This window comes from Sceloporus undulatus, chromosome 6 (genome assembly GCF_019175285.1).
Source record: "Sceloporus undulatus isolate JIND9_A2432 ecotype Alabama chromosome 6, SceUnd_v1.1, whole genome shotgun sequence".
Lineage (NCBI taxonomy): Eukaryota > Metazoa > Chordata > Lepidosauria > Squamata > Phrynosomatidae > Sceloporus > Sceloporus undulatus.
In genome coordinates, this window is record NC_056527.1 from 81,415,186 (window position 1) to 81,428,041 (window position 12,856).

At 41.0% G+C, this 12,856-nt stretch overlaps 1 protein-coding gene across 1 annotated transcript; it reads right to left on the reverse strand.

The window, feature by feature from the left end:
* Nucleotides 1–747: 747 nt before the first annotated feature.
* LOC121935369 (PSMC3 interacting protein) lies at nucleotides 748–8,819 on the reverse strand. The gene is made up of 8 exons (XM_042476810.1): nucleotides 8,616–8,819; nucleotides 7,015–7,130; nucleotides 6,047–6,136; nucleotides 4,700–4,811; nucleotides 3,200–3,345; nucleotides 2,689–2,742; nucleotides 1,266–1,325; nucleotides 748–1,095 (listed from the first exon to the last, which is right to left on the reverse strand). Exons 1-8 carry the CDS (start codon nucleotides 8,758–8,760, stop codon nucleotides 1,039–1,041), a joined length of 780 nt encoding a protein of 259 aa, XP_042332744.1. The 5' UTR covers nucleotides 8,761–8,819; the 3' UTR covers nucleotides 748–1,038.
* Between the last annotated feature and the right edge of the window lie 4,037 nt (nucleotides 8,820–12,856).

The following is a 12,856-nucleotide window of genomic DNA, read 5'->3' on the forward strand; positions in this document are numbered from 1 at the left end:
GAAGTATTTCAGATTTTCCTCCTCCTTAGTGAACCAGAAAAAAAAAGAGTAATCCACCAATCCCCTGCCCAAGCAAGGGCAGCATAAGATGCAAAGCATCCACACCTTTAAACAAAACTGTTCATGGGAAGCCTATTCTAGGATTTAACCCTCAAAGTGACTGCTTTGTGTTATCTTATCTCCTGACCACCAATGCAAGGCCAGGCAAAATTCTTTCTTTCCTCCCACCATTACATAAATAGTGTGGGGAAATAAAAAATCACGGGGGCAAATGAAACCAAACACAGTGGACCTTTGGTATCAGCTGGGGGTTCCAGGATCCTCCGTGAATAACAAAATCCGTGGATGCTCAAGTCCCATTATATGCAATGGCACAGTAAAATGGTGCCTCTTATATAAAATGGCAAAATTCAGGTTTGCTTATTGGAATTTATATATTTTGGGAAATATTTTCAAACCATGGATGCTTGAATCTGTAGATAAAAAACCCGTTGAGGGCCAACTGTAGCAGTGGAACCATTTGTTTTACACTTCTCCAATATTGGACAGGTTTCTTCAGTCCTGTTCACTTGACCTATACTTACTAATTTTTTGATGCAGACTCTAGTCTCAAAGCCACTGGGTTGAGCTTTGGGGGCCCCTGATCTGGGTATCTAGAAAAGATTACATCAAGACACAAACAAGTGGCATTAATTTAATGGGCACAATGCCATTAATACACTATACAAAAAGGAAATGACAACATCATTTGATTACTTCAAGTATTTATTTTCTGTTTTCCCCCCATTAACAATTTTTTGAAGTGCTTGTTGGTAATCCTGTGTAGTGAAGCTAAAAGCTTTCAAAACAAAATGGTAATCAGCCTGATAGGCCTGGAGAGAGGTGCTGGAAGAGAGAAATAATAGTGCAGTAGGCAGATTCTGCTCATTTTCACTGAATGCAATATTCTTTCAAAAATATACAACAATGTAGAGTATGGAGGACTGAAACTGGAGTGCTGGGTAGACAATAATCTCATAAAATAGCCGAGCTCCTGGTTCAGATGGTAGGTAAAGTAACGTTGAAATCTTCATCTGTCTCAATACCAACTTCTTCCTGCACAAAAGACAAAACATACCACTTAAGATGAAAGGCAGGACAACAAGAACATCCTATACGGCATCCTACTGCAGTGAATGAACTGTTGCACTATGGGAAAACAGTTTATTCAATCACCCTATGTAGTTGTCATCCAACACCAAATAAGGTGTGTCTATAATACTCACGAAGAACTGTTTCTTGCTTTTAGGATAGCCTTCCAGGATAGCATCAAGTAGTTCTGTTGCCTGTTGAAAGAATAAATACCACAGAATACAATAAATAGAGCAGGCCTGGTTCTACTTCAGTTTAAGTTTAATGCCAAATGGCAAAAATGCTCTATAAATATCATGCCCAGCTTGAGAAATGAGGACATGTGCTCTTTTAAAAACAAATATCATTCTCTGTCCAACATACACGTAACTAAACCTTAAGTTACATATCCTAAGAGAAAAGAGATTGGTTAAATGGGTGTACCAAGCACATCTGCAGTTGAGACAAGCTGATAAAGCAGCATACCAAACATATGACAGACTTGATAAGTAACTATTTTTCTGTATGAGCTAAATCTTCAGTGAAAGAATATAGACACCCATGACTCCTAATTCAGGTAGAAGTGTTCAACAGAGAATACAGTTCTAGATATAGTTAATCAGCTAGATAGAAGGTAGAGGAAATTCAAAATTTTAAAGGGGAAATGGTGCAGTAAACAGGAAGAGAGGAAAGATGTCATTACTAGATGCTCTCACAAATACAAATAAGCAATGGCCTATGTTTCAGGGAGCATCTCACAATTCAATGGGTGCGTAAAGTTTGCTTCAAAGCCACTATAAACCCCTGTAGCCAAACTAGGGCAGGCATGGGGGAATCTCTTCTGGATCTGCACTGGATCCAGTGCTTTTTATCATGTTTACAAGTGGATTTGGGGCGAGTAGTGAGATAGTCAGATTTGCTGATGAGACAAAATTATTTAATGATTAATAATAATAATAATAATAATAATAATAACAACAACAACAACTTTATTACGGCCATTTGGCCAGCACATTTAATGATTAAAAATGAATTGTAAAATTTTGACAAGGCCTTTCAAGACTTTCAAATAGGGCTGAGCATGCACATGATCAAAGCCCTTCTGCCAGCATCTGGGTGCCATCTTGGCGCATGCCCATCCATACTGCGTCCACCATGATGATGCATGTGTAGCGCAGTGCCCAAAGGGTGCTGGCTACAAGGGGTGTCATCATGGCACGCAAGCGCATCTGTGGCACCCCTTCAAATAAACTGCTCAGAGCAGCTTCTTTTAGGGAATGGGTCAGTGCTGCAGTGTGCGGCTGCCGCAGCAGCACCAACCCAGGGCATACAGGGGCGGTGTTTAGCCACCCGTCAGTACTGCCCCTAAGTGTCCTCCCCCCCAATCAATTTTTTCAATTCCAGAGGGTCTGTTGGGACATTAAAAACTTAATTAATGAAAACAAGTCAAACAGTATGCAAAATCAGATCATACTCTAGTCAGGTTATTGCAATTTTTTCTAGTTTAAACATTTCACTCTTGGTGCTATGCATCTATGTTACTCTTTCCACTATAGTACAGTTCAGAAGCTGTATTACCATTCTCTTCCGGCGACGCCATTCCTTGCAATACAGCTTCTTCTCATTGTACACCTGCAATCAGTAAAAGTAAACAAATCTTATACTCTCAGCTACCAACAAAATGGTTTACCATTCAATCAGATTACTATGTAACTGGATTTGCTGTTGGACTTGGGTGTTCACAAGCTGTCATCAAGGGCCTTAGAAATGGAAAACGGTTCTTCCATTAAACCCACAACATATTTCTCCCAAGGCTGATAAAATTAAGAGTAAGAAAGACTCAGTGACTTTGGTACAGGTAGGCTGTGGGAGTGTTCAGAGCTCATTAAAAACTATCAGAAAATGACTGTGGGTTTTTTTGGGATCTTAAGTCTCTCCCATCTTTCCGATTACTTATGGAATATTCAAACCACTGGGGACCCCACACATAGCTGGCAAAGAATGGCAGGGCACCTAGAAGGAAAACCTCTATACCTGTCCGGACCATGCCAGTTCTTGCCACAGGACCCTCCTTTGGCAGCTCTGTTACCTTTTCTTTCTCCTCAGGGGTCACATGATTGGCAGCAGATTTAATTCGTTCCAGTTTCTCTGTGTAATTGGCACAATCTTTTTTTAAGTCTTCAATCTCTTTAACCATCTCTGGGGTTGTCATAGAGCCCTTCAGTTCTTTCAGTTCTGGAATGGAATTGCTAGTTACAACAGCTGCTGGTCAGTGTGAAGGACTGCAAGTGTTCAGCACACTTAGTGATGTGATGGCCCAGGAAGAAAATGAAAAAAAATTGGGGGGGGGGAATAAAACAATTTAAGGGGGGAAAAAAAAAAAAAAAAAAACGGGAAAGGGGTGGGAATGAAAAAATGGATTATGGATTTTTTATTTTATTTTTTAGAGTGACGAATGGCATGTTTAAGACAAGGTGTTCAAATATTTACTCTGCTAAAATTATTTCTAACAACTATGGAGCAGGAAGAATTTTTTGTAACAATGTACAGTAGCTATCATTGCAATTCTTTGTTTTGGTTTCCTCTTCTCTATTCCTTTTATGGAAATAAAAGCTTTACATCTGCTTGACGATGTATCAAACTAGAAGAGGGAAATAATTTTCTGTTTTACTAATGATTTTTGCTCTTTTATTTTATTTTGCCTGCTCCTAATATACTAGCAAAATCAAAGAAATTCCTTAGAGTTCAGGACCTTGTAACTGCATTTATAACTATTAATTTAAAAAAAAAAAGGAAGCTCGATTTGTAATTCTAATACTGTACAAATAATAAAGTGTAAAGTGTCATATACAAAGCATAATACTTTTATGCCAAATGAAACTGCATAATTGTATTACATTATGAACATGCAGTGGGCTGGCCTTTTCAGCAGGCTAGTGATTGCACCATTCACAGATTGCCACATCCCATATAATAATAATAATTTGTTTTATTTATATACCGCTATTCCAAAGATCATAGCGGTGAACAGCAAGTAAGCTAATTAACAAGTAAGCTAATTTGCCCCCAACAGTCTGGGTACTCATTTTAGCGACCTCGGAAGGATGGAAGCCTGAGTCGAGCTTGGGCCCTTTTGCTGGTCTTGAACTCGCAACCTTGTGGTTTTGAGTGAATGGCAGGCATTTAACCACTGGCACCACCAGGGCTTCCTATGATCCAATAGCTGCACATGCCCATAGACTAAAAAACTGCTTGACACAATCATCTACACTGAATAACATGGGGCTTGAGCTTCCATAATTTTTCTCATCTGCTTGGGATCCTGGAACCAAACCCCTACGGATGGGGAAAGCCCTGTGTAATACATTTGTTTCTAAAGTAACAAAGTAACTTTCAACGTGTAAAGGGCCCTAATATAATTGGTTTGAATTTTTCCAAAAAATCAATTTTTTAAAAAAAGAAAAAGAAAAATGAGAGAAAATGTTTCCCAGATACTGACATTCCATAATACTGTACAAGTATCCAGTCTTGCATGCACTGATTCTGCTAACTCTAGCTCAACAGATTGACTTATTCTGCCTGCACATACCTGACTCCATATGACGACAGTTCTGTTGGAGAGTCTGTACTTTGCAGGACAGTTCTGAAATTTCATTGTCCAAGCCTTTGAGTTCTGAATCACTCACATTACCAAAGCGTTCCTGGATGACAGAAGACATGAGGAACAGTCATTAAACTAAAATGAGCAATGGTGAGAATAGGTACATTTTCCCTACCACATCACAAACTCTACTCTCCTGGTTAACAACTAGTTTTCCAGTGGCATGAAGATGGACAGCCAAATACCTCACTTGAAATCTGGCATGTTACAGTATTCATTCCCTCAAAAGAGAATAACTACAGCGAGCCCTCCTCTTACGCGGGAATCCATTCCCGATCCCTCCACGTAAGGGGAATTCCGCATGTGCTGGAGCCCTATTGGAAGTAATGGGGCTCACGTCCTTGGCGTGCAGTGGTGCAATAGTGCCACAGGCACGCACCCCATTCGTTCTTCTGGGGTGCATGGCGGGTTCTTCCAGTGTGGCTTTCAGCATATGTGCACCCACGTAAAATTTTCTCTGTTGCCAGACATCTTCAGAGATCTGACTTGGGGAGCAAGTCTCCAGCAGCACTGTTTGTGGAAGATCCCCGCGGTTTGCCTGTGCAACATGGGGGGATAGCATAGAACCCCTCCCAATAGCAACCCCACACAACATTGGAAGTGGAGGAAATAGCCAAGAATCTGGAAGCTAATCTGTGGACTTCCAGATCCTTGGTTGCCTTTCATCCTTGCCTGCCCTATGTGATATCAGAAGGTGAGGAAGGCAGTCACGGATGCAAAGGTTGTAGCCTTCCAAGATCTTTTCCTGTCTCTCTCATGCCCACTTGCTGCATGACATCTGGAACTGATTCTGTTTGAGGACTAGAGGGAGAAACCAGGAAAAAAGCTTCAGGAGGTTTCTTCTCATTGGAGTTTTCTCAGTTTCCCCCCTCAAGCATTCAAATCTTATTTCCATCTCTAGTCAATGTTCAAATGTCTAGTATTATACACAACACTCCCAAAGTAACAGACATACGCTTATAGATAAACACATGTCCCATGGGAATCAATCTGCTGACTTAAGAAAGCTCTGCAAAAAACATATTTCAAGTCTTCTTCTGGTGTTTTAGAGAAGATGAAAGTGTAGTGTACAAAAGCAATTTGCTTTCTAACAGCAATAAGTACTGGACTATGGTACTTCAAGTATGTAGCAGCATATTTTTCCCTAATGCCATTTCATTATAGTCACAAAATTTAGGTTTGCTGTATGTTGTGTTAAAAATATTTTATGAATACTGTAGCTGATTCGCATCTAACCAGCTGAGTCTGACAAAAATTGAAAGGTGTCTCCCTCACCTGGTCTGGAAAATAGATTTTTTGTTTTCCGTACACCTTCTCTTTGATCTTCCCTTGTTGAGCCAACTGTTCTAGTGCTTTCACTACAGCCTTTTAGAAAAGAGAAGAAAACGTTGGGGCAAATTAATAGAGATCTAGGATATAGGAGTAGACAGGCTGATCAGCCTCACATTAATCTATGCATATTTAACAACAGGAATAGAGAATCAACACTTTGGGAACGGCAAGGTAGTTGTGCTTTGAAGGAGACATACTAATGTGAACTCTACAATCTGTCACACTACAGCCCTTGACAATGCACTTTGATTGTCTGCTATTAGCCAAAGAAAATCAGCTAGCTGTAAGGAAGGTGAGAACTGCAGAGTTCATCATTTGAGGTAATTCTAATAGATCTTTGTGACTGGCTGCTCCCGTAGTATAACACCACAGCATCAAATATCTTATGGAGCAAATACTGCTGTTAACAGGTGACCTGAAATACTTTTTGTATAGAGAAACAAGTGTATCTAATTCAACCAATCCGTTGCCTCAGGGATGGTTCGTACTACTGAACATCCACCATTATGAAGATCACACTGGTATTTGCAGGATTGTAGCAAAATGAGAATGTTTACATAAAGTAATCTGGGATGCCAGATATACAGAACATATAAATTCCACAGATTTTTTTTTTATCAATAGATTCAAACATCCACAGCTTTAAAATATTAAAAGAAATATATACATTCCAAAAAGCAAACCATTTTATATAAGGGACACCATTTTACTATGTCATTGTATTTAATAGGACTTAAGTAACCATGGATTTTGGTATCCATGGGGAATCCTGAAACCAAACTCGAGCAGATACCAAGGGCCCACTTTAGATAAGTAAAGTGCATGTCTGTTTTGACACCTTTGGTCACTCTGCCCTTTACTAATATGGGATGATGCACGCCCACACTTTCACCTCTAAGCTCTTCTCTCACCGTCTTGCCCAGGCCATGTTCTCGCTGTAAGTTGCCAAAGGCATCCTGCGCACTGTGAGGCCGGTTTTGCTCCTGAAGATATCGCAACAGGATGGCAGCTGCACCTTCTCCAGCTCCTTGAAAAGAGAAAACATAAGTGTCTATCATAAAGATGATAAATAGCATAAGACCATCTCATAAAGTGGGCCAAGTGTGCTGTACCAATGTTCTTGGACTGTAACTTCCATCAGTGCTAGCTAGTATCAGAGATAATGAGGAATGCTGTGACCTGTCAAATAAACAATTTGTAAACCATTCTGAGAGTCTCTGTGGCGAAAAAGCAGGGTATAAATACTCTAAATAAATAAAATAATAAATAATACAACCACATTTGGAGGGCCACAAATTGCCTACTCATGCCATGAAGTTGTAGGAAAAACAGGGCAAGTAAGGTCCAAAACACATTGCAGGAATAATCCAGTTTGAGACCACTTTAACTGCCATGGCTCAGTGGTAGGGAATTCTGAGAACTGTAGTGTTTGTGAGACATTGAGCCTTCTCTGTCAGAGAGCTCTGGGACCGCAATAAACTACAATTCCCAGGATTCCCTAGCACTGAGCCAGGACAGTTAAAGCGGTCACAAACTGGATTATTTCTGCAGTGTGTTTTGGACCTCTAGTGAGGGAAACTCTGGCAAAGGAGGAATCATGGCACCTTCCTCATATTGGATTGCTGTACCCCGCATTCCTCATTACTGACAAAGCCAGCTAGGGCTGCTAGGAGTGCCAATTCAATGGCAACATCTGGGAGGCCGCATGGTTTTTCCACTCCCGCTGTGGCCTAACCACCACATGTGCCTCCACTGACCTTCAGCAAAATACGGAGGGCCATGAGGAAGTGGCACCATTTCTTTCTGTTAACATAGTGCTTTTATACATACATATTTTCCAACATAATGTGCAGCGCTGTGTAAATCTACAGCGCTATATAAATAAAGTGTAATAATGATATTATATATATATATATATATATGTGTGTGTGTGTGTGTGTGTGTGTGGAATCTTTTTTATCAGGGAGGGTTTTTTAATGCGCCTTTTTACACTTTAAATAATTTTTCTGTATCGTTTTACGAGACAATTTTAAAAATATGAAAGTTTCTTAATCGACTCTTTGTGGGAGAAAGGAAGCACATTATATAAATAAAGGCTGCATCCACACTGCGGAGGTAATCCAGTTTGACACCCCTTTAGCTGCCAGGGCTCAATGCTATGGAATTCTGGGAACTGTGGTTTCACAACAAACCTAGCAGCTAAAGAAGTGTCAAACTGGATTATTTCTGCAGTGTGGATGCAGACAAAGAAATACTGACACACACCCACACACCTGGAATTGCAAAATTTAACAACAAATAAACACCTGGGATTACAATTTGGGTATATTAGCACAATTCTGTCTCTACCTATAAATATATATGCATATGCGTATATATATAAATATATAGTATATTAATGGCTTCTTCCATTCCTGTAAAGAAGATGCTGGAAAAGGGGCGGTTGCCTAGCAACCAGGCCCAAGGCCTAGATGCGGCCTACTCCGACCCCTCCTCGATTTTGCTCTCTCACCCGCCGATCCTTCCCGGTTTTTGCCTCCTCCGCTCATCTTGACCACCAAAAATGCCCCGACAAGGAAATGCCCGGAAACGGAAGCTTGGAAAAAATACAACTTTCTTTTCTTTTTTTCTTTTTTTAAAAGCACCTTTAGGAACATAGACTCAAAAGTCTAGAGTGACAAACTCCATCCGGTTTCCATATTGATGCCTTTTCGCCTCTTCTGAGGGGAAAAGTGACCCTTTATTAGTTTGTTTGTTGGCTAAGGTCCAAAACACACTGCTCAAAATAATAATCCAAAATAAGCCTTGGCTCAGTGCTAGGAATCCTGGGAATTGTAGTTCACTGTGGCACCAGAGCTCTCTCTGTGACAGAGAAGGATAAATGTCTCACAAAACTACAGTTCCCAGAATTCTCTAGCATTGAGCCAGGGCAGTTGAAGCAGTCTCAAACTGGATTATTTCTGCAGTATATTTTGAACCTAAATTAGTGCAGACATGATTTAACACAACAGCCTTTGTGTGTACATGGTTTGAGCCTTGGACTATGACACTGGGCCATGAAACCCACTGGGTGGCCTTGGGTAAAAGTCACACACTCTCTGCCTCAGGAGAAGACAATGGCAAACCTCCTCTGAACAAATCTTGCCAAGAAAACCCCAAGCCACAGGTTTGCCATAGGAAACACTTGAAGGCACACAACAACAACAACAAGCCTTCAAGTCACTTGTTGACTTCTGGAGACACACACACACACACACATTGAATTTCACAGGGTTTTCTTAGTCAAGGATGACTCAGGCTGCATCCACACTGCAGAAATAATTCAGTTTGACACCACTTTCATTATCATGGCTGCACGCTATGCAATTCTGGGAACTATGGTTTTTGTTGTGGCACTGGCACCAGAACATACTGAGGTGCAAAACACACTGTAGACATAATCCAGTTTGCCACCACTTCAACTGCACTGGCTCAGTGCTAGGGAATGCTGGGAATTGTAGTTTTGTGAGATTTTTTGGCGTTCTCAGTCACAGAGCTCTGGTGCCACAATAAACTACAATTCCCAGGATTCCCTAGCACTGAGCCAGCCAGGGCAGTTAAAGCAGTCTAAAAAAACCTGGATTATTTCTGCAGTGTGTTTCGGACCTGAAGGCTAAAAGTCTCACAAAGCTGCAATTCCCAAAATCCCATGCTATTGAACCATGACAGTTAAAGTGGTGTCCAACTGGATTATTTCTGCAGTGCAGATGCAGCCTCAGAAGTATTTTGCCAGTCCCTTCCTTTGAAATATATCTTAGGGCTCCTGGTGTAGGGTTGCCATAATTGTCCACTTTTACCAGGGACAAAATGTGGAACAAATTCAAGACCAAACTGTACGACAACTGCAGGACAAAACTCAGCCCAAAATGTAGGAAATTGAAGAAAAATGGTGGACCGTATGCGTTGTTGGTCTCACATTTAAGTATTAACCAGGGCTGACCCTGCTTAGCCTCCAGGATCAGAAGAGATCTAGGGCTAGGGTTGCCATAAGTCAGAACCTCCAAACGGGGACAAATGTAGGACAACATTTTCAAATGTAGGGCACATTTTATTAAATGGAGGACACATGGAAAAAATTGATGACTTTTAAAAAATCTTAATAGAAATGCATCTTTCTTAGGCATTCTTACTTTAGTGCTCAGTTACATATCTTTACTCTTTAGGACCTTGTCTAGTTCTTTCATAGCTACCCTTTCCATTCCTAATCTTCTTCTGATTTCTTGGCTGCAGTTTCTTTTCTGATCAATGCTTGATCTATGCTATGAGAACTCTTTAACTCTTTCAATTTCCCCATTGTCTGGTTGACAGGGATATTATAGCATCTTTGAGACTAATTGAAAGAAAGAAGCTGGCAGCATGGCGGTTCATAGACTGAGCGTATTTCCTCAGATGCGTGAGGTTCAATGAAGAGTCCAGAGACAGACCTGTATAAACCTGTTGTATCTCAGCATGTCAATGGAAATTCAAAACCTTGGGGGTATGGAGATGAAGTGACAAGTTCAATTTTAATGTTGCTTGTTGGGGAACAAAGGCAGGAATAAGAATTTTGCCTATAGCCAAGAAGGGGTAGATAACCGTATAAATGACTATTGTAATATAGACACGGTACAGACTGGCCCAAAAGGCAAGTATCAGGTGAAGGCGAGAGTTAAAGTTTTATAAAAGTAGTTAGTGTAGTATAGTGTATTGAGTCCTGGACTAGGATTTTGGAGAGCCACACAGACTCACTCTATTCTCTAATAATAGAGAAGCAGCGTGTTCACAAAACCAAACCAGACAGGCATGTATCTAGTCTAGTTCTCTCTTTTTCTTCCAAAAGACTCAGCAATGGAAAACCTACCTGGAATTAGAAAACAGCCACTGAAATAATAAACCTGCAACAGTTGCACAGGAGCACTAAACTCACTAAAGCCTTGTCTCCTTATTTACAGAAGAAGAATCCCTGTTGCAATCTATCAGAATCAGATGACGAGACTTTGAATAACTTCCAGTTCCTTCCAAAGAGGAAAATTAATTTAAAGAAAACAAAGGGGGAAGGAAGTATGCTGGGATTCCAACAAAGATGTTGGGAATTTGAAATCCAAACACAGGGAATAATAAAATCCCCCAAAGGCTCTAAATGTACGTACACACAGACACACACAAAGTCTGTATGCCAGTACATGTTCATGTTTATAGTACTACAGCTGACACTTTTTGTTAATAGGACTTTATTGGGGTACATCCTCTCTAGATGCTAAGGAGGAGCTCATCACGCCATGTCATTATGCTGGAATATACCGTTCAAAAACTGCTGCAGCTGTACTGACAATGATAGCTGATTGGTTGACATTGTGCATCACACCCTTGCCACTTGCACTGCAATAGTGTGATTTGCACACTTTCTATCTGCCATTATCACCGCCCCACATGACATGTCCCACCTTTGGCTTTGGGATTGGTTTGATTCTTTTAAAAAGCGCCACTTCTAAAATAGCAGTAATAACACAGTTATAGCAAGACATAATTACGGCACACCCATCACAGACCAACTCTCTCCACCTTTCTCCAAGCATAGGATTCATGGAAACATTGTTGTTGGTGTTGCTGTGTGCCTTTAAATCGTTTTCAACTAATGGCGACCATAAGGTGTCCCTATCCCAGGGTTTTCTTGGCAACATTTTTTCAGAGTCAGGTTTGCCATTGCCTTCCTCTGAGGCTGAGAGAGTGTGACCTGTCCAAGGTCACCCAGTGGGTTTCCATTGCTGAGAAGGGATTTGAACCTTGGTCTCCAGAATCGTAGTCCAAAACTCAAACTGTTATACCAGACTGGCTCTTTTCAAGTTGAGTTACAAACATTTTAACCCCTAGGAAGAAGCTTGACTTAAATGTGCTTCAACAGATAGCCAAACTCCATGGCTGGCCCAAGTAAAGTCTTCACAAAAAGACAATTCATTTACAAAACCCAGACACAGCCCCCTAGTCTTTCTTCATCTCACTCAAGCTCCTTTGGCAGGGCATTTGACCTACCAAATTGGTGGGATAATGATGATAATAACAATATTTTTTAAAAAATAAAGAATAGAGGTTTTATTTGTTGTCAAACATTCTTTATTCAACTACAGTATCATAAATAGCCTTCAAGGAAGTTCTAGATTTATTTCCTATACCGTTATTTCAGTCTTTGTCCACCAGTGAAACCAGGAGGCTCTACACAGATTTCACAGGGCGTCTCATGTTCACCCATCCCAGAGCTGCTTTGATTCAACAAGAAGCCTGCCCACAGGATCCTTTGGATGGTCGCACCTTCAGAAGAAGCCTCGCATCCCTGGAAGAGAAATACAAACAAACTAAGAGGGCTGGCTCATCAGCAACCATCCCCCAGCTTCATCCCAACAGACATATCCACCCGCTTCTGTCGGTGACTTCATCGCCAAACTTCTGCCTGCCAACATCCACCGGCTTCAATCCACAAGTATCCACCAGTTCATCACATTCACTCTGTGTCTGGATGGTAGCTTCCGGTACCTTCTGAACACTTGTCCCCAGTCACGCCTGCACCAGATCCGGACTTCCGTCAGAGCCTGGATGCATTCACAGACACACATGCATTCACCTCCACCACATTCTCTGCCTCACATTCAAATACACATCCACCAGCTTCATCACATTAACTCTATGTCTGGAAGGTAGCTTCCGGTACCTTCTGAACACTTGTCCCCAGTCACGCCTGCA